This window comes from Abrus precatorius, unplaced genomic scaffold, assembly GCF_003935025.1.
Source record: "Abrus precatorius isolate BTA unplaced genomic scaffold, Abrus_2018 Scaffold3, whole genome shotgun sequence".
NCBI lineage: Eukaryota > Viridiplantae > Streptophyta > Magnoliopsida > Fabales > Fabaceae > Abrus > Abrus precatorius.
In genome coordinates, this window is record NW_020874373.1 from 28,807,885 (window position 1) to 28,828,651 (window position 20,767).

At 26.6% G+C, this 20,767-nt stretch overlaps 2 protein-coding genes across 2 annotated transcripts; both read right to left on the reverse strand.

The window, feature by feature from the left end:
• Window positions 1–498: 498 nt before the first annotated feature.
• Window positions 499–4,503, reverse strand: LOC113863389 (proteoglycan 4-like). Its single transcript, XM_027496954.1, has 6 exons — window positions 4,292–4,503; window positions 3,952–4,103; window positions 3,746–3,857; window positions 2,653–2,767; window positions 1,489–2,436; window positions 499–868 (listed from the first exon to the last, which is right to left on the reverse strand). Exons 2-6 carry the CDS (start codon window positions 4,076–4,078, stop codon window positions 608–610), a joined length of 1,563 nt encoding a protein of 520 aa, XP_027352755.1. The 5' UTR covers window positions 4,079–4,103; window positions 4,292–4,503; the 3' UTR covers window positions 499–607.
• Window positions 4,504–18,371: 13,868 nt separating this feature from the next.
• LOC113863180 (protein yippee-like) lies at window positions 18,372–20,565 on the reverse strand. The gene is made up of 5 exons (XM_027496652.1): window positions 20,470–20,565; window positions 18,930–18,973; window positions 18,721–18,829; window positions 18,560–18,615; window positions 18,372–18,453 (listed from the first exon to the last, which is right to left on the reverse strand). Exons 1-5 carry the CDS (start codon window positions 20,563–20,565, stop codon window positions 18,372–18,374), a joined length of 387 nt encoding a protein of 128 aa, XP_027352453.1.
• Between the last annotated feature and the right edge of the window lie 202 nt (window positions 20,566–20,767).

Consider the following 20,767-nt stretch of genomic DNA (forward strand, 5'->3'; position numbering starts at 1 on the left):
AAAAATTTAGACATTTTTGAGAAACAGTTTAATGTAATTGTTTTTATAAAAAAAATTATCTATCAAACACTAGCAAGTGAGAAACACTACAGAAGAACCTTTAATCCGTACCAATTATTATAACAATATGCTTATTTTAAGTGTAAAACTAGATTCACTTATTGCATGAAATAGCTTTATATAATATTTGAATGTCACTAATTTACTATTCAGATCCTTTTCTTTGTGTTATTTAAAGAAAAACTCTAAACTACATGTTTTTTAGCTTCCAATGCCCAGTTTAACAGTGAACCTTTCAGCAATTTTAAGGTGTAAACAATTGAACAAGCTCATCAATTGGTAGTTCAATGTTCAGTACAAACCTTCTTGGTGACACAAACATGCTTAAATGGTTTCCTACAATAAAGTTCACATAATGTCTCAAGACAACCTTCCAGTGTATCAACACACTAGTAGAACCGAGACAGTGTACTACTATACTACAAACTTTCTATCATTAACACATCTATATGTGAACATGGTATCACATAAATATGAGTGCTATTTGTTCTACCACATATACAAATAAAGTGGCAAGAGCAGTGATGATCATACCATTGATCACCTACTATTTTTGATGACTGATAGGTGAAGAGTTTCCCCTCTCACTTCCAAAATCATTTTCTTCAATCTCACTCCCATCATAAGATATGGAGTTGTTATTTACACTTGGTTCAGAGCTAGCAGTGCTGCTTGTGGCAAGTGGTGAATCAGAAACACTCACTGTCCTGCTCTTTGATGAACTACCTGATCTCACACTGTACATAGAGGAAGCTGGAATGCTTGTCACAAGCGGTCGCAGATTACCCTGGATGCTTCGCCTTATGTCCTGTGGAAGAGAAACTTGTAACTTGCTTGATATGAATCACATAAATTATTCCATGTATATTTTAAAGCACTGTATACATTATTTATTGCAGAATAATAATGCATATTACACATTCAAATTCAGATAAACCGCGGTTTAAAACTATAATATAATTGAGATACTTAGCAATTCTTTGTCAACATTCTGTTGTAAGTTGTAACATACTTCATTATGTCTTAAATGTACTTTATATTAATGTCTATCTACTGAATCCTTCTATTCATTCTATTACTCAATATTGTGCATGAATGAACACTTTTCATTAAATTCAAACTTTAAACCTTGATATTAAAGAGAAGAGAATATGTAACCAAGTGTTTAGGTTTATAGATTCTGTTCATCATATCCTGCATTTTCCAGTATGTTCAAGATCAGATAGGAATCTAGACATGTATGTTATTCCCATATAAAGAATAGAAAAAAAATCTAGAAGTTAGCAGCCTTTACTACAAGGCATATATCAAGGCTAAGTATCTGTAAGCATTAATATCTTTCTCACAATATCATTTCATTAATTAAAGCTACAAAATCATTCTTCATTTTAGATAAAAACAAATGAGTAGTGGAATTAATGGACATACCATATGCCTCATTGCCATATCCAAGGACTTCTTTGAAAGGGTACTTCCAAATCCAGAGCTACTAGATGATGAAGATTTTCCATAAGAATTGTTATGAGAAGAATGATGGTCTTCATGCTTTGGTGGTGCCAGTTTTCTCATGTTTACTACTCTTTCAACCATTTTTGTCCCAATAACAACCGGGCTTTCATCATCACCATCAGTGAAACGAGCTCTACTCAAAGCATGCATGGAGCTCTGATTGCTGTGGCTAAACCCAGTTGAAGCCCTTGCTTTGGAAGGTGCACTTGATTGCCTTTTAGATTTTCCATTGCTATTGGCCTCAACAGAAGATGATCTAGAATTTGGCGCTCCAGGCCTACTCCTAGTGGCTGAAGCTGGTCTATCTGGCAATGATGTCTTCAAATTTGGAGGAGCATCAAGAGAAAAACCAGGCATTTGCGATGGTTCCCAAGGTCTAGATTTCACTGATGGAGAGCTTCCACGTGATTGCACCGGATTTTTAGAAACTGTGGGGCGAGCTTTTGATGCTGATGAAGGTCTAGTAGGAGGAGCAGATACTCCGAATGCCTTCGATGGGGTTGATGATCTAAGTGTTGGAGTTGCTGATCTTTGAGATGTCTTTGAAGATGCCAAGGAAGGCCTTGTAGTAGGTGTTGAGGACCTCACAGTGGATCTAGAAGGAGTGGATGATCGCACTGGTGGAGCTGTTGACTTTGCAGATGTTATGGTGGTTCGGGAGGTGGGTGTAGAGGGCCTAGAGGATTTGGTAGTTGAAGGTAATGTTGGCCTTCCAGATGGAGTTGAAGATCTGGAAGTGGCTGAGGTTGGACCAACAGATGAGGGTCTCCTACTACCAGTAGTGGAAGAACCGAGTCCCGGCACTGATGCATGATGCTTAGAAACTATATTGCTTCTTGGAGCAGGTTCTGCTTGGATATTAGCTACCTGCAGCACATGATGCGGCATAACAAGAAAGTTGCAAATATTGTATTAACTAAATCAACTAGAAAAAACATAATCTAATACTACTAGTTGAAATTCAAAAGAATTCAAGTTTTGGTACAGAAAGAGGAATTATAAAGACAAAGTGCTATGCTACATACACTCCAATCATATGATATGTTTCAACAGCATCCAAAAATCATATTAAATGTTTCTTACCCTAGGTTTTAAAGCTGTTGGACGAGCATTATGAATCTCCAGTTCACTCTTTATTGATATTTGTGACTCTTTTTCTAGAGTAGGAAAAAGAGGTGTATCCGGTGGTGTAAGAAGCCTGATAAAAGAAAACATCATGTCAATAATAAGTTAGGAGTTCTAGTGGACAAAAATGGTAATGTAATATAGATGCAGAAACTACGAATGAGGTTAAATACATAGAGGGAGTCTCTAAAACAGCTTAATAAGCACTTAGTCAATAAGCTCTTTTTACATGAGGGCTTATTATGCAAATTTAACCATAAAACACTTTGGAATAAACTGAAAAAGCTTATTAAAATAAGCTAAAAATTGCTTATGGTAACTAAAAATTGCTTATGAAATTTGGTTCTTTCAGAATGAGAAATCCAAATTAACAAAACGAGCTATGTACCATGCAAATAGAAAAATTGAATTCATTCTGATTCCTTCACTGAAGGTTGCAATTGAAATCAGCGGAGACTAATGTAGAGGTGTTCATAGATTTCCTTTTCCATGAAAATGATATCAATTTCAGGAAAGGATACAGAATAAGTAAAGCTTAATGTTAACTAGTTTCCTTTGGAGAAAACACTCAGCACCATAATCAAGTTCGGCACTAAAATGGGACATTGGCAAGCACCATTTATTGCAAGTTGATTATGATATATAAAATATTTGAGAAACGAATTAATTATCAATAATTATATCATGAATCGTTGATACGAGCAAGAACACAAAGGAAATTAGAACACAATGTGCGGTCTGAAATTGACATGAGCATATTTGGAAAAAAAAGAAAAAAAAAGGCTCGCAAATGGGGACCGCTAAAAAACATCAATCATAAACATCAATCATTCTAAAAATTTAATAATCATTTTGCAATGTTTGAGTGTGACTGCTTTCAACTAGACTGCTGGAATTACTCTATCATCGATCACATATAAAAACAAATGCTCACCAAAACTTAAATTTAATTAGAATTCCCTTTAGAATCCAATTGATTTACAAGATCTATTAACTCATAGGGCCAAATCATGCACCCCATCAGCAATAAAAAATTGCAGCCCCACATTACCATTCATAATCAGACTTGTCATTCTCTGAATTCAAGAACTCTTCAACCCCGGTCTTCCTTGGAGGCACTGAAGATACAATCTTGGAAATCATAGAGTTTCCACGAGTAGATTCTATAGAAATAGCATAATATAACATAAAATGGCGTCATTTAATTTAGAACATTACAAGCTCCAATAAAAAAACATGAGAAGAGAAAAAAAATACCCAAATTAGACAAATCAAGTTCCTCAGAGTTTTGAAGTAAGAGAAGGTTGTTCTTCTCATTTTCTTTCTCTCTCCTCCTCATCTCAAGAAACAGAGCGAGCTCTTCATCTCTCTCCTTCATCACCATCACTTCAGCTTCTCTCTGTCAACCTCTAAAGTATAAAATTAGAAAAGAAAAAAAAATTAAAACTTTGAGTACCCCTTAAAGCAAAAACTAAAACAAATCACCGAAGTTTCAGTCTTTCAATCAAAACATGAAGATTTGAATCATCAAAAATGACATGAAGGAAGATGATCCAAAAGGGTATTGTTGAAAGGCACTAAACAAGGATCTAATTACCTTTATTTGGCAAAAATGGAATGAAATGAATAATGGGTCAACACAAATAGTCTCCAATGAGCTAAGAACTTAGCTAGTGTTGGATGAAGAGTTGAAACAAGTAGATTGATTGGTGTTTGTCTTACAAGCACAAGAGGGAGAAGCTGTTTTTGTTGGATATGTTTGATTTGATGAATGATGAGTTTGGCTTGACAAGGTTGGAAGGTGCAGTTGCAGTGACATTCAGATGTTTGAAAATGGAAGACAAGAAATAAAAACAGAAGATTTGAATTCAATTTATGCGGTTTATTTTATTTATTTATTTGTCTCACTGACACAATTAATGGCTTTTATTAAAATAGTTTGCTTTGATCCTCCTTAGAATTTGAAGCTAAAGTTCGTCCATAGGTTTTGAGGTTAATGACGATGCTGCCACTCTGAGGGAAATATTTGAATGGTACAAAAATTCATAATACTGAAATAAGACGCCGCTAGAATTCAACTGGAAATGCTATCAAAATATTAACAAGTCTGTTAATATGATTCTTTAAGATTGATTTTCAATATTTAAAATAATATTTTTATGAAAAATAATATCAATTATGTTTTTTATATAATAAATATTTTCAATCAAAAGTTATATTTCATTACTTAAATTTAATTCTAAAATTTGATATTAACAAAACTAAAATATTATATGATATACCTTTTATGGCACAGCATATAATGTTTTTCAAATACACTTTTTTTTAAAAAAATGTTTAAGGACACAAGTTTATAATTAATTTATGATTTTTTAGTTTATTTTTTTAAGGAAACATGTTTGATAAATTATAAAATATATAATTTTAAAAATTAACTTATAAAAAATTGTTTGATAAATAATATTTAAATTATTAAAATTGAATTAATATTTTTTATTTTTATCTTTTACTTTTTAAACACTATATGCTCGTACAAAATAATTTTAAGTGGTACCTCTTACATGAGACTGTCATCGTTATTCACACCCTCTTTTATTTCTCATTTAAGTAATTAGTTAATGTTAAATAAGAAATTAGAATATTTAATTAAATAGTCACTAATAAATATATAAATTTAATAATATTATTATATTAATATAATACTATATTCAGAATTATTTAATACATATAGCTAATTGTATAATTAATTTTATTAAATAATTATAATTTAATATTAATTAATTGTAAATTGAACCTAAATTTATCTGGATGCAAATCGGATAAAAACTTGACTAAAGAGGCCACAAAATATGTAGTAATAATATAAAACTTGTATACTTTTACAAATAATACAGAAAGTATGTTTGAAAAGAGTAAGTCACAATAAAATAAATTAATTAAGAATAAATATTGCTATATAATTAAGTATTGAAACATTACAGATTTTGCTTTAATTCTTTAACGTGTCAAATTATGTCAATAATGAATATATCTTAATTCAATTAATTCAAATTGTGTATTTAATTAGGTTTGATTAATTTATTAATATGTTTATGAAAAAGTGTAACTGTACCATAAATTTATCTAGATTTTGCATAAAGAAGGGAAAGATAAAAATAAAAGAGAGAGAAACACAGAATAAAATGTTTGGTATAATAAAAACATTATAAAAATAATGGATAAATAATACTACAATTATTTACATAATTGGCAGCAAAACTTGCCAAACCAGATTGATTAACAACACGTCTTTTAATTTGAAACATAGATGGCATTATGGTTGGAAGATAAGATTTGGTTTGGCAGAATGAACAAATAGTCGTATACCCAATAAATAAAAAGTGAATTGCAATTTGCAATGAAACAATAACAGATGTTTGTCCTGTTTATAATGGCATAAAAATGTCTCCATCACAATTACTTCTGTCCTTCTTGCCATTTCTTCCCTATGCATTAGCCAAATCAGTTCTCGGTCACCCAAAAACACGCTTAATGTTTATAATAATATAAATATTTTAATATTTAAAATATTAAAAAATTACAACTATCATTCTAAATATTCTAAATAAGAAATACAATGTTATCTTAAATTTATGAAAACAGTAAAAAATATTTTATTAAAATTAAAAGTAAATATTTTTTTATCAAAATAAATACTTAGACATATTAAACTATATAAAATTTTATATGTATAATAAATAAGGTAATATTATATGAATTAAAGTTTAAATTGATTAAGTTCACATATGATAAAAAATTATTAAAAAATATAATTTTTTTTTTATAAATGCTAATATGATGATAAAATGGACCAAGACATTCTCTCTTGCACCTCACCACATGAGGCACCTATGCTTTGACTTAACAAATATACAAAAAAACAAGTTATGAATAATTTAATTTGGTCTGATTTAGAAGTATTCAAAAGTGAAATAGATTAATTCTGAAGAAATTCAAAGTTGAGATGGCATAGGCAATTTGGCGTGGAATGGCACATTTCAAAACTGGTGATGGGTCAAACATGAAACGTGGGCTGTTGGACTCTCGAGATGTAGGAAAGGAAGATCACACGGTGGAGATTGGAGAGAGAAGATGGGGCCTCGTAAATCGTGCGGTTCAAAATTTGGATTGGAGGAAGACGCTCCTCTCTGATTGTGAGGGTCCCATTTGCTTGGATCTTTGTTATATTAACTTTGCAAATTGCATTTATGATTGGTGCTCAACTGCTCACCCATCCCTGAATCACTGCCCCCACTCACTGCCAGGTTGCACCTTCCATCATCAATATTTTCTTTTCCTTTTCTTACTTTAAAATGTCTCAGAATTTAGTGTTCTAATTAAAGATAAAATTTAAGTATAATTTTTGCTGTTTATTAATTATATTTTATAATAGTATTAAATATAAATATTTAAAAATTTAAAAATAAATAATGCTAGTAATACTTTAAAAAGTTTATGTTTTGACTAACTTATTTTAATTATAATTATTATTTTCATTTTAAAAGAATTTCATTTTTTACCCACAAACTACACTACATCGAAAGTCACACATGATCACCCACCTTTTGGTGAAGTCTTGTTCTTTTGCAACATGTTCATTTCTCAATCCTTTTAACTCTAGCCATATCCTGCTAAACAACATTTCACTATCTTTCTTTTGAGAGGTCCAACTTCTTAAACTTCTAACCAACACACTCTTTGTCTTGCCCAATCGTTGTACCTCTAGATCCATGTGTTGCGCTGTTTGTATAGTACACTATGGTGTTGAGAGCTTAAGGCAGAAAAGGCTTAGCCTTCAAGGTATGTTCACCACCTTCATGCTTAAGGCTCAACCCACTGACTCTTAGATATACTAACTTGTAACTTGACTAACCTATTATCTAAAGCCAAGGTTAATGGAGAGGGGGCCAAAAATCATTACATTTGATTATCAGGGCTTGAACTCGACTAAAGAATTATTATGCTCGATAACTCTTTATAAACATTGAATTTCATCAATTTAATCACAAAACTAAAAGTTCTTCTTGAATAGCTCAAATTTAAAAATATTAGATAAATCAAAAACTAATTAATATAAGTAAACATTAATCATAAAATTATAAATTCATGAACATGTAATTTATTTAAAACCTAAAATACATTATCAATATGAATATATCACCTTGTTCAATAGTTGAAGTAATGAAACTCAATATTTATAAAAACTTATCAAACAAAGTATTTTTTGTTAGAGTTGCTTCATGAATAACTTGATCCCACACTCAATATTTATGAAGACCATATTTGATTTCATATAAAGAATAAAAAGGATAACACATAATGTACTTATAAGTAGTATTGTATCATTAATATTGATAACGAGAAATATTAGTAAAAACTCAAACCTAGTTTTTAAAGTATCTAGTTAAAAATTTAATAAAGATAAATTTAATATGTTATAATTAATAACGTTGAAGAAAATGTAAATCTATGACTAATAAACTTAAAATCAAACGTGCACTAATGTGTTGATTCATTATTATCAATATTTGACACTTTCCTTCCTAACTAGATTGTTTCAGATTTAAACTTAAGAAAACAAAAACAAAGCCCCACCCCATTTATTTCTCACCATCGTTCATGCTTCTTTGTCATTGACCATCATTACCTATTGTTCTTTAAGTTTGTTAATCCACAATCTGTACTCTCTAACCTAAAAAACAAAGTGTGTGACGTTAATCACTTGGATGTTGAAGCTCTATCACCTTTTAGACCCATCTTACTGATGGATTGAAAAAATAGAATTTGGAGGGTGTTGTTTCATCATTACTTGTTTACTCATAGAAAAACAAGAGCTGTAATTTGAGGATAATTATTTCCAATTATTCTTCCTCATTTTCCTTTTTCAAGGAGTTTGAAGCTTAAATTTGTTGAGTTTTCATTTGCATAACCCTATCATTTATTTAAAGAAAACTACATATGTATTACTTAAACCAGCCTCTCATTAGTAGTTTTATTCGCTATTTAACTCATTAATGATAATAATATGTTTCAACATATGTCAATCAAAAATTATTCCATAATAATTACATAATAATTAAAAATTGATATATAAAGTATTTAAAAATATAGAAAACAAAGGAGAAAAGTCAAATAACAACAGAAGAAGAGTTCAATACAAATCAACAAATTTGACAAATTATGGGTTTTATTTCTTTCACTTTCATGACATGCTCATAGGCTCACCACCATTGTTTTAAATTTTCCTTGTCCTCGCGTTTTTAATTTGGTCAATCAACATTTTTTGTTTTCTCCTTTGGCTCTTTTAAAATATGCATAAGTGGTGTGAACTATATTATTTGAGTTTTCTTACACCAGTGTAAGTCCAAAACTCTTATACTCAATTTTAACTATTTATTTAACTTACATATAACGACTATATTTTATAATATATCAATTTTTCTCTCTCACTAACTTATTTAATGTGTTATAATTTATTACTTCACTACTCTCACTTTTTATTTCTCTCTTCTGATATTCTGTTTATTTCTATTACTCATATTCTACTTAAAACAGTACAAGCTAACACCTTTGTAATAAATCTACACAAATAATATAATTTATTAATTCATTGGTATTTTATTTTATAAAAAAATATATAAATAATTTAATAATTAAAAAATAAAATTTTATATTCTATAAATAATTATATATAATAAAATTATTTTAAATAATAATTTAAAAATAATTTAATATAGTTTTGTAATTACAAATAGTATGTTTAAAATTATAAATATATAATAAAATTAAATAAATTTAAAATATAAGTTTTTTAAAATAATATTTTTATTATTTAGTGTAAAAAATATTTAATATATATTGATAATCATAAATTGAAGAGATAAAACTCTTAATAAATATTTAAATTTAAAATAATTTTTATAAATATAAAAATAAGTAACAATATTTTATTTTTAAAAATTAAAATATAATAAAATAAAAAATAAAATTATAACAATAAAAGATACTGTAGTTCATGTTAGTTAATTTTAACATGTACAAACTGTAAAATAATAATTTCAATAATGTTTCTAATTTAAAATAAAATATTTTTTTATAAATATAAAATAAATATTTATAAAAATATATAAAATTTTAAGGAAAAAATAAGTAACAATTTTTATAAATTATAACACATTAAATAAGATTAGTGGAAGAGAGAAATTGAGTATAAGTCAAATAATATTATAAAATGTAGCTATTAGATGTAAGTTAGATAAATGATTAAGATTAAATTTTATATATATATATATATATATATATATATATATATTCAATTTTAGTCGTATAAAATAATTTTTACTTTTTAAATTTTTAAAAATATTAATATGAGTTTTTAATGACTATTAAATAATAATATGACAAATTAAAATATCGTCACGTATCAATTTTGACAGATTAAAACTAATAACTTTTGAAAATGAAAAGACTAAAATAAAAAATAATAATTTTCTAAAAATTTAAATAATATAGTATATTTAAGAGATTAAAAAGTATATTTATGTCATAAATTTTTTATTAAAGATAAAATTTTCTTATATATAAATAATATTAAATTTTTAGAATAATTTATTCAAGGATCCATCTTTTACTGTAAAGTGTAATGAGCATTTTATAAAGGTGTGTATGATGGTATCTTAAAATTTTTTTATGGATACCGTATTAAAAAAATTTATACCAATAAAAAAGAAACACATGATAAATTAAAAAAATTATTATATATAATTTATTTATATTATTTGCTACATGGTCTTTTATATATATATACTTTTTTGTATATTAAATTTTTTATTTTATTTTTTATTATTTTTTAATAAATTTTTAGTTTTAAATAAAATATAATTTATATTTAATTGATCTATATTTAATATAAATAAAAATAATTATAAATAATATATTAAGGTAATAATTAAATATTAATAATAATAAAATTAAGAATATAAAAAAATATTAATATAATATTATTATTTTATTTTAAAATTTTAATTTATTTAGTTTTAATTTAAATACTCTTCAACTTATTTAAATATAATAAATATAATAATTTATTATTAAATAAATTTATTATTTAAATATGTGTCTAAATATTATTAGTTAAAATTTTTTATATACTGTATCCTAAATTTTTTTTATGAATAACACACAATTTACTTTCTATAAATTCTATATGTAACATAAATTAATGACACATATATAATAATGATATAAATTAAAGTGTTTGATTTTGACAAGTTATTATTATCATATATTAAAGTATTATTCAATGAATTTTGTTATACTAATGATTCATTAAATAATGATGATAACATTTCGTTAAATACGAACTTCTAACTAACTCAAACAATAAATAGTGTTTATTAAAGTTTATAATTTTTTTATTTAATAAATAATAGATTCATTTGGTGAATAGAAAAGTAATGAAATTTTTTAATTATAACTTTTAAAAATTAATTTATAAATTTTATTTTGTGTAGCATTTAATTTATTAAGAAATAGTTTTTGATACGTTTAAAATTTTATCTTAAACCTTTTGAATAATTATATTCATAAAATAATTTTAACATTTTTTTAGTCATTAATATGTTTTAGTTAAAATTAAAAAATGATATTTTTAAAAAATAATGTATTTATTATATCAAAATTATATAAGTACAATAAATATTGTTTTTAATAAATGCTTATTATTTTATATTTAAATGTAAACTTATAAAGAAGATATATGAGAATCAGAATTAGTTCTATAAAGTTTGAATCAACGTGCCACGCTCAATGGCTGAATCCCGCGAATGCTTGAACCGTTCACCGGCCATTTATATTTAAAGACAACTCCTTTCCAACCGAAGCATGCAGAGAATTTGGAAGAACATTATCTTGAACCTGCTGGTCAACGCTTTGGCATTTGAAGGAAAATATCTATAATACAAGTTTCAGTTAATAGTTTTTTTTTTAATCTTCTTTTTAACACTTTTATTTTTATTTTTTGTAGTGTTAACGTTATAATTTTAATCATTGAAATGTATTGCATTTTATAAAATAAGAGACCAAAGCCTGCGGTGTAATAAATGAATAGAAATGAGAGGAGAGAGAGTTTTTTTTTCAAAAGAAAAATGAGAAAGTGACAAAATGAATAGTAATGAGAGAGGGATGACGAGGACGGTTAGGCTTGGATTTTTTTCATTTTCATTTAAAAGTTAGTAAAAAAATAAAAACAAACTTTTATTAAAAATTTAAATAAACAAATTAAAATTTTTAAATTAATTTTATTTTTTTATAAATATTTTTAATACAACTTAATTATTTTTTCTATATTTTTTTACTCATCCAAATAAGTGAAAGGAATTTTTTTAACATTAAATATTTTTTACTTTATTTTGTACCTTATTTATTTTTATTTTATTTTTTTTGGCTTAATGTGATTTGTCCTATAATTATATCATATTTTGTAACAAGTTTTTGTAAACTTTTTTGTCAGAATTTAATTTTTAAAATATTAAGAAGTTATGATTTAATTCATATCATCAACTTCTTTCTATCAAATGTTAAGCACAGAAAACTAACTAATTCAGTACTTCTACAATAATACCACATCATTTAATTTTTTTAATATTTAAAATTAATATTTATAAATAAGTTTATGAACACATTTTAAATATTCACAAAAAGTCTATTCTCTTCCTTTTTTTCTCTACTCTTTTTTTTTTTCTCGTCCCATTCCCTTTTTCTCCCCTTACCTTTTCTCCTACCCTATGTCAACACTTCCAACTCCAACTCCATCCCTTCTCTCACTCCACTTACACCCTACACCATTTTTCACCTTAACCTCTTGTAGTTGGTTGTTTTTTCTTTTGGTGTTTTTAAGTTTCAAATAATAAATTTGATAGGTACTTGATTGTTATAACTTTATAAAATATATATCATTAGTTGTTTTTAGTTTTTGAAGTTATGAACCATGGAGAATCCAAATTTATCAAGTAATAAAGAACTTAATTTACAAAAAGATGTTGGATTACTAGAATCTTTTTATGCATAAAATTTTGGGAATCTATTGATGAATAATTAAGGAAAAAGAATGTTCAGAATGAAGAAAAAAAAGTTGAAGAAAGAGTTTTTTTATAAATATTTAAAATGTATTTAAGAACTTATTTATAAATTTTAATTTTAAATAATAAAATATTAAAAATTAAATAACGTGACATTGTACGTGGGAGTGTTGAGTTGACTTTCCATCAGTTAATTCTACATTTAACATAAGAGAGTTAATGGTAAAAACTAAATCCTAACTTCATAATATTTGAGGCACTAAATACTAACAATTTTTTTAATAAAAACTTATGTAAAATATGCTATATTTATAGGGACCAATTATATATTTATGCCTATTTCTTTCTACTATATTTCACCATGTATCCAAACATATTATAAGGGTTCAATAGAAAAGCAAATATAATTCTTGACTAAAATCTCAAGTTATTCCTTCAAATTGTACGAGCATAATATTTTAATTTTTGGATTTTTTTTAATTTTGTAAAATAGTCATAATTTTAATTCTTTTCAATATACATAATAATATAAAAATAAAATAATTAAAATGAATGATGTTTTAAAAATTAAAAGTAAAATAAAATCTAAAAAAAAATATAATATTCACTATTTTTTTTTCCAATTGCATAAGTTTTGTCTAAAATAGGAAACACATATTAGAATAGGATCAATCTCGTCAACCCGTGTAACATGCTTGTCAATAATGTAAAAGCAAACTATCTCTTCAATGAAAACATTTTGTCATCACTTCAATCAATTTCTCATTATATTTACAATTATTAACATAATACGTATTCTTAAAAGTAGATATTTTTAAGAAACACTTAACTTTATCATCTAATATCCAAGAGACAAGGTTCTTGAAATGATCAAATATGTTAATATTCATGATTTATATATATATATATATATATATATAAAGAAAGCAAAATTGTAATCATTTAGTAGTATTGCATATTTTAAACTGTAAAAAAATTTTCAATCAAAAGAAAGGTGTAATTGTCAATTATGATGAAAGAGAGTGTTTGAAACCTTCTAGTATCATTCTCAACGAGTCTATATTTTAAGTACTTATTACTATTGTTTCTCAGACATTAAGCAAATTTAATAATTATAAACATTGATATTAAAATAAAGTTTGAAATTGAAAACAAGCAAAAAAAGTGAAGAAATCACAAAGTTGTTTTAATATAGATAAAAATTTAAGATTGTAGTTTCTTCTTATGATTACATGTATTGTCTCTCAATTTAGTTTTATTCAATTATATTTGAGTAATTATCAATCATCTAATCAATTATATAATAACAATATTTTTATTTTTATTTTACCCTAAGGATCATAAATAACAACATATAAATAAGAGCATTAAAACATATTGGATTTGATAAATTCAATTAACTAATTAGAAGTTCAATTGATAGATTAATCCTCTTAACTCTTAAACCTAAATTACATCTTGATTCTATTAACTTATTAATGGTACAATCACGTATCAATTAATGATTAGGATTCACCTCTTGGAAGCCTGCAATGTATATAATATCTCTTAAACTAAAAAAAAAATATTAAAATTAGGTAACTCAAAATAACTATTTTTAGCATCAAAACATTTTGTCATCTCTTCAATCAATTTCTCATTATATTTAGAATTACCAACATTACATATATTCTTGAAACCAAACCTTTACGGGAGATGTTTAACTCTATCATTTAATTATCAATAGGCAAGATTCTTCAAATGTTCAAATATGTTAACAACCATGATTATATTTTCTTGAAAAATAAAAATAAAATAGTAATCATTTAGCAATAATGAGATTGACAAAGCCAATTGAGTTCAATTAAATTAGAATACCAGAGTTTGTTTGAATTAGGTGAATTGTGTGAGATAGTAATGAAGATCAATTCAACTTTTTTGAATTTCTAGACATACTATAACTTAATACATAAGATTTAAACAAATAAAACTTGTTTGCTAATAAATAGCTATATCTCATGCTACATGTATTATATTGGACTGATTTTAAAATGAGGTGAAATATCTCGTGTTGAACTACAAACTCAATGCAATAATCACTATAAAAGAAGTTGCATAATGAAAGATACGACTAAGAGTTGTAACGATGAGTTTTAAAATTTGGGTATTGTTTTAGAACCTAAAAAAAATTGTAGAATTGGGAATAATTCAATAGCAATAATTTAAGCACGAATTAGAGATTGAATTTGTGAGGAATATGATGCTACAAACAAGGTTTGATAAGCTTGAGACCATCGCAAGAAAAAAGAAATTTTTTTATAAGATCATTTAAAGTAGGAAGAACCCTAGCAAAAAGAGAACTCTCATAATCATAAGAAAGATTCTTGTTCTAGTACAATCTTATGTAGGCAAATCAGGAGTTTGCCCCAGTCAATTAGGAAAAACTAAAAATAATTATCCCTTAAGTGTAAACATCAATGAGAAGTTATAGTTATTAAAAGAAATATATCTAAGTTCAAGTACTTAGGTTGTAATCCTATTATGGCCAAAATAGTTATACATTTTTCATATTTACACCTTTTATTAAAAATACAAGTCTTGCATGTTCAAATGTAATCTTGGACATTTTTTTCTTCTCATTCTAAGTGGGCTATGATGTGTACATCCTATAATTCATGTTTTGGACTTCATTTCGTAATTGGGGGTCTCACCTTATGGTTGAGCTTCTATTAATGAGCTCAATGATAAATATATATTTTACTAGTATTTTAGTTCAGTTTCTAACAGATTTTTAATAGAAAAGTTGAGTAAGAAAGCTGAAATTCCCATAAAAATGTTAAAGTGTTCAATTCTTTTTAAATAGTTTAGTTAGTTTAGATTTTATGAATTTTCTTTTATATAAATTGCTAATTAGAATAAATTTTTGTAGGAAATTATGAGTTAAGAGTCATGAGGCTAAGGATTTAAGAAGAGAAAGTAGAAGAAAGTGACAAATTTGGACATAAAGAGTGAAGAATCCAAGGTTGAATGTTGGGCGTGTTACTATTGGTGCATAGAGTGACAACTTTGAGGTTAATTCAACAGAACATGATGGGAGTATTCACTATTTCTGTGAAAAGTGAACACTACAGAACATTTGACTAGGAGCATTGGAAGTTGAACTAGTTTCTCTGATCTAATTTAATTGCCAAGATTAATAATCTTGTAATTTTATGATTTCTAACTCTTAATGTAATATTTAATTGAATTACACCTAAGGAATTAGGGTGATTAAGTTGAACATTAGGATCATTAAGTCAAGAGATTGACTTTTGATTTAAACTAGGTGAAATTAATTATCAATCAACTAGAACACTTAAGAGTTCAGAACTTAATTAAATTGTCATTGAGAAATTAGTGAAGTAATTCCCTAACTCCATTATATTAATTTCATTTCAATATTAAATTCATAGCTTTGTTATGTTACAAGTTTATACCTTTTTAAACTTGTTATTTCCAATTCTTATATGATTCAAAACCTTTCAATCATTCGTATGACTTAACTAGCTGTTAATTTGTGAAGTGATACTTAAAAAAACTAATCCATGAGGACTATACTTGAAACTCAAAATTGATTCCAAAATTTATAACTTGCTATAACCATACTAGTGCATTTGTTAGTTGACCCTCTTTGAGTTATATTCTATCTAAAAGTAACACTCAACATATCTTTGAGAGTTCCTTGGATCTTCCTTAATCTAGCTCTAGTTATTGGTCCTCCTAATCCTAATAATGGATTGTCAACTTGGTCTTTTTGCTTGACTTGGTCTCAGGTTTGAGCATCGTCTCTATTGATATTCTCATCATTTTGTTCTTTTTGAAAAACATTTGTCCTCAAAATCTTCAAATTCATCATTTGCATAAAAGAGTCAAGTCAACTTAATTGAAAGTTGCACTTACACCATACTCATATGACAAATCAATTTTATAGGCATTGTAACACACTAAATTTTTTCTTTCAATTTTTTTATGGATATCGTATTAAAAAAATTTAGACCAATAAAAACAAAAGAAAAGTGTCAAGTTAAAAAAAATATTATATATAATTTATTTAGAGTTATATTATTGATATTATTTACTATATAATTTTATTATTATTATTATTATTATTATGTATATTTAATTTCTTATTTTACTTTTTTAATTTTTTTATAAATTTTTAGTTTCAAATAAAATATAATTTATATTAAATTTATTTAATAATAAATTATTATATTTTTTATACTTAAATAAGTTAGAGAGTGATTAAATATTTTAATAGAAATAAGAAGGAATCAAAACTAAACTAATTAAAATTTAAAAAAGAAATAATAATATTATATTAATATATTTTCATATTCTTAATTCTATTATTATTAATATTTAATTATTTAATTATTATTTTAATGTATTATATTATATAAACAAAAATTTCTTAAATATAAATTATATTTTATTTGAAAAAAATAAAAAAATTTATATTACAAATTTATTAAAAAATGATAAAAAATTAAAATAAAATTAAAATATACAATATATATATATATATATATATATATATATATATAAAATAAGACTATATAGTAAATATTATAATTTTAAATAAATTATATATAATAATTTTTTTTAACTTAACATGTGTCTCTTTTTTATTAATTTAAATTTTTTGGATACATACCCATAAAAATTTGTTAGGGTACCACATAATTTACCTTATGATAATAAATAATTATAACAGTGATGATAATACTAGCAGTTATAATTAATAGTTATGTTAATAAAAATAATTAAATTAATTGATGGTGACGATAATATCAATAAATGTTAAGGTAAAAGTGATTATAGAAGTGTTAGTGACACATAATAATAATAATAGTAAATCTAACATGCAAGATGCACACTAATAGTTTAATAACTCAAAATCAATAAGGGTGATACGAATACACAAATCCAAGTGTATTATGTGTCTGTATTTTTTTTTTTCTCATCCAGTTTTAATCAGATCCGATCTGACCAACCTCCGTTAGAATATATGTCTGTATTTAATATGAAAAGGACGTGCATTCGTCATGATTTTGAAGTATTGATGCAAGAGTGCATGGAAGTCTTTTGAAAGAAATAAGATTGAATAAGTTGTTTATATAAAAAAATAAAAAACCAAAACAACTTTTGGATTTACAAATTAAGTTAAATTTATTTCAAAATTTAGTTACAAATCAATTTAACTTGATTTTAATCAAACACGTTTTATTTTGAAATTTACATTTGCAAACTAAATTCGAAAACTTGCATCCAACCCAACTAGACTCTAAGAAAATATACCAAGAACAGCATATAAGGGCTTGGGAGCGTTTAACAGGCTTGAAGAAAAGGCAAGACATGCAAAAACAAATGTTGGTTCCGAATTGAAGTAAGTAACTGTTTGAACTTTTAAATGTTCTTTCAGGAGTAATTGCAAATATATCAATTCTAATAACTGACATAGCAGATTTTAACAATGTGAAGCAAGGAGAATGTACAACTGAAAATGAAATGATCTTGAAATGACCAAATCAAACATCATTACTCATCAGCATCACTTCCAGCTACATGAGCTTCCTGAGCTGCCAAGTAGAGGCTGCCATCAGGTCCCAAAACCTTAAACCTACTCAATAAGAAAGCACTTTCCATCAAAAGTGTGAACAAAAGACAAAGGTAAAACAAAAGCTGTAGAATATGCCTAAACAAACAAAGGTTAACTAATTGGCTACCTTTCAAGGATAAACTTTCCTTCTTTATACTTCTGAGCCTTCTCATGAGCAGCCTCCTAAAACAAAATAAGGTAAAATATATTCAGAACAAAAGTTTCCCAATGTCAACAGCAGGTAAACAAATAAATGACAAACCATGAGCTTTAAAAACTGGTCCTTACATATTTCCATCCAACAATGGACCCGCATGAAACGCAGAATATGTCAACCACTGTGTGTAATCCAGTGATCATCATCCGTTCTTCTTTCTCGCCAAAGGTGACATTCACACTGGATTAGCAAGATGTCATTTGAAGCACTCAATATAACCGTGTATTAATGGTTGTAAGCTTATGTTAATTTAGTAGCGAAAAGGTCAAATAAAACTTACACTTTATCAAAAAGATAAGCTTTCCCATGCCTGCATTGGAAAGACTGAGAGAAAAGTCGGGTTAGATGTCTGCAGGTTCCAAATTTTACTCATGCATTTAGTTTGCATAATGCACTATACAATTTAGGAGTCAAAATTTAAGATACATATTGGCAACACAGGGAAGGTGCACCGGCCTACTTTTCTAATTTCTTCCAAACCTTCTCCTTCACCTAACAAAAATATTTTGTAGAAGCATCTAAGTAAGATTTGATTTCTGACCGATTTCAATGAGGTCATGTGATCCACGTTAGCCAACTTCAACTAATGGAATAAATTTTTACAAGCATCATACAATTGTTGTTTCTCACAGCAAGCATCAATCAGGTGCCATCATCAGGGCAGAGGATTATTTTAATGCTTAAGAAGTTTCATATGAAGACATCCTATACCAATTCTTAAGCAGATGACATATCAAAAGATTGTAGTCCAATAAATTCATGATTTATGAAATTTGAATACACTGACAGAGACAGAATCCATGGTTTAAACAAGTTTGAATATAAAAAAGATTTTACCAAGTTACCTGGGAACAGGGCCATTTAAATATAGATGAAAAGTCAAATTTCGAAATTTGATGTCAACATTTTAGTCAAATTAAGATAAACAGTTTATTTGATAGAAGTCTTTCAAACACTTCACCCTCAATGTTGTCCATTCTGTTTTCTTATTCATTTATCTATTTCCATTCTGTGCATGAGCTTGTTTTGCTTTACTATTTACACAGTTGCACCAATTACAATCTTTGTCAAAAAGAAGAAAACTATATCATCATTGAATTTCGAAAATAATCATCTATGGAAGAAAACTTCTTGCTTAGAACTTTAGCATTTGATCAGAACAAAAATAGTGCAATCACAAGGCCGTTACAAGTATTAAATAATACAAAGCTACATTAAAATGAACTCAAAGCAGTGATTCTTTATTGCTCTCCAAACACGGTTATAGTTATTCCAAATTGCAGATTGTTACACAGCCAAAGAATCACACATCAACAGATTATTATGCATGGACCCAACACCAGAACAACAAAAGAAAAAAACATTTATACATAGAAATGACACATAACGTCACTGAGATGACGATGACAACAACAAGAACCAAGAGTCATGCTACTAGATGAGGTTTCAAAAATCAAATTTTCAGAAATCTAGTTAATAAGAAGGTCTCTTTTAAAATAGAGGAATGCTAATTCTTGAAATGAACTATACACAAACAATGTTTAGAAATTCCCCTAATATCTAAATTTTTTTATCCTCCACATAAGTTGAATCTCTACAATCCTCTCATCATGATCAACCAGCAAGGACCATCACAAGAAAGGGACACACACACACACAGAGTCTCCTCAGGGAATTAAAAATGAAAAGATTTTACTAAAGAGTATTAATGTACCTTCACATTTCCAATGTTGAATGAAGAAAATTGTACATTCAGACACCAAGAAATCATATTCAAGTTTAAGGGAAAAAATAAGGGACAAAAAAAAAAAAAAAGAAACCTTGGAAATGATATCATCAGCAAGTGCAAAATGTGTCTGGCAATGCTTGCAGCTATAGAAGTTTCCTTCAAGATTGATCAAGAATAGCCTTCCCATGTCTCCCTTCAGAAACCACCCACGAAACAGTTAACTGAAATTCCTTTCAAAAAATCAAATTACAAGAAAAAAAATTGAAAAATAATAATTCAACAATCCTAAAATGAAAACGAGAAAACAAAGAGAACTCGGACAACACGTCAAACCCAGAAAAAAACCAATAAAGGAACGAAATTAAAAGCATGCAATGTCACCGAACCAA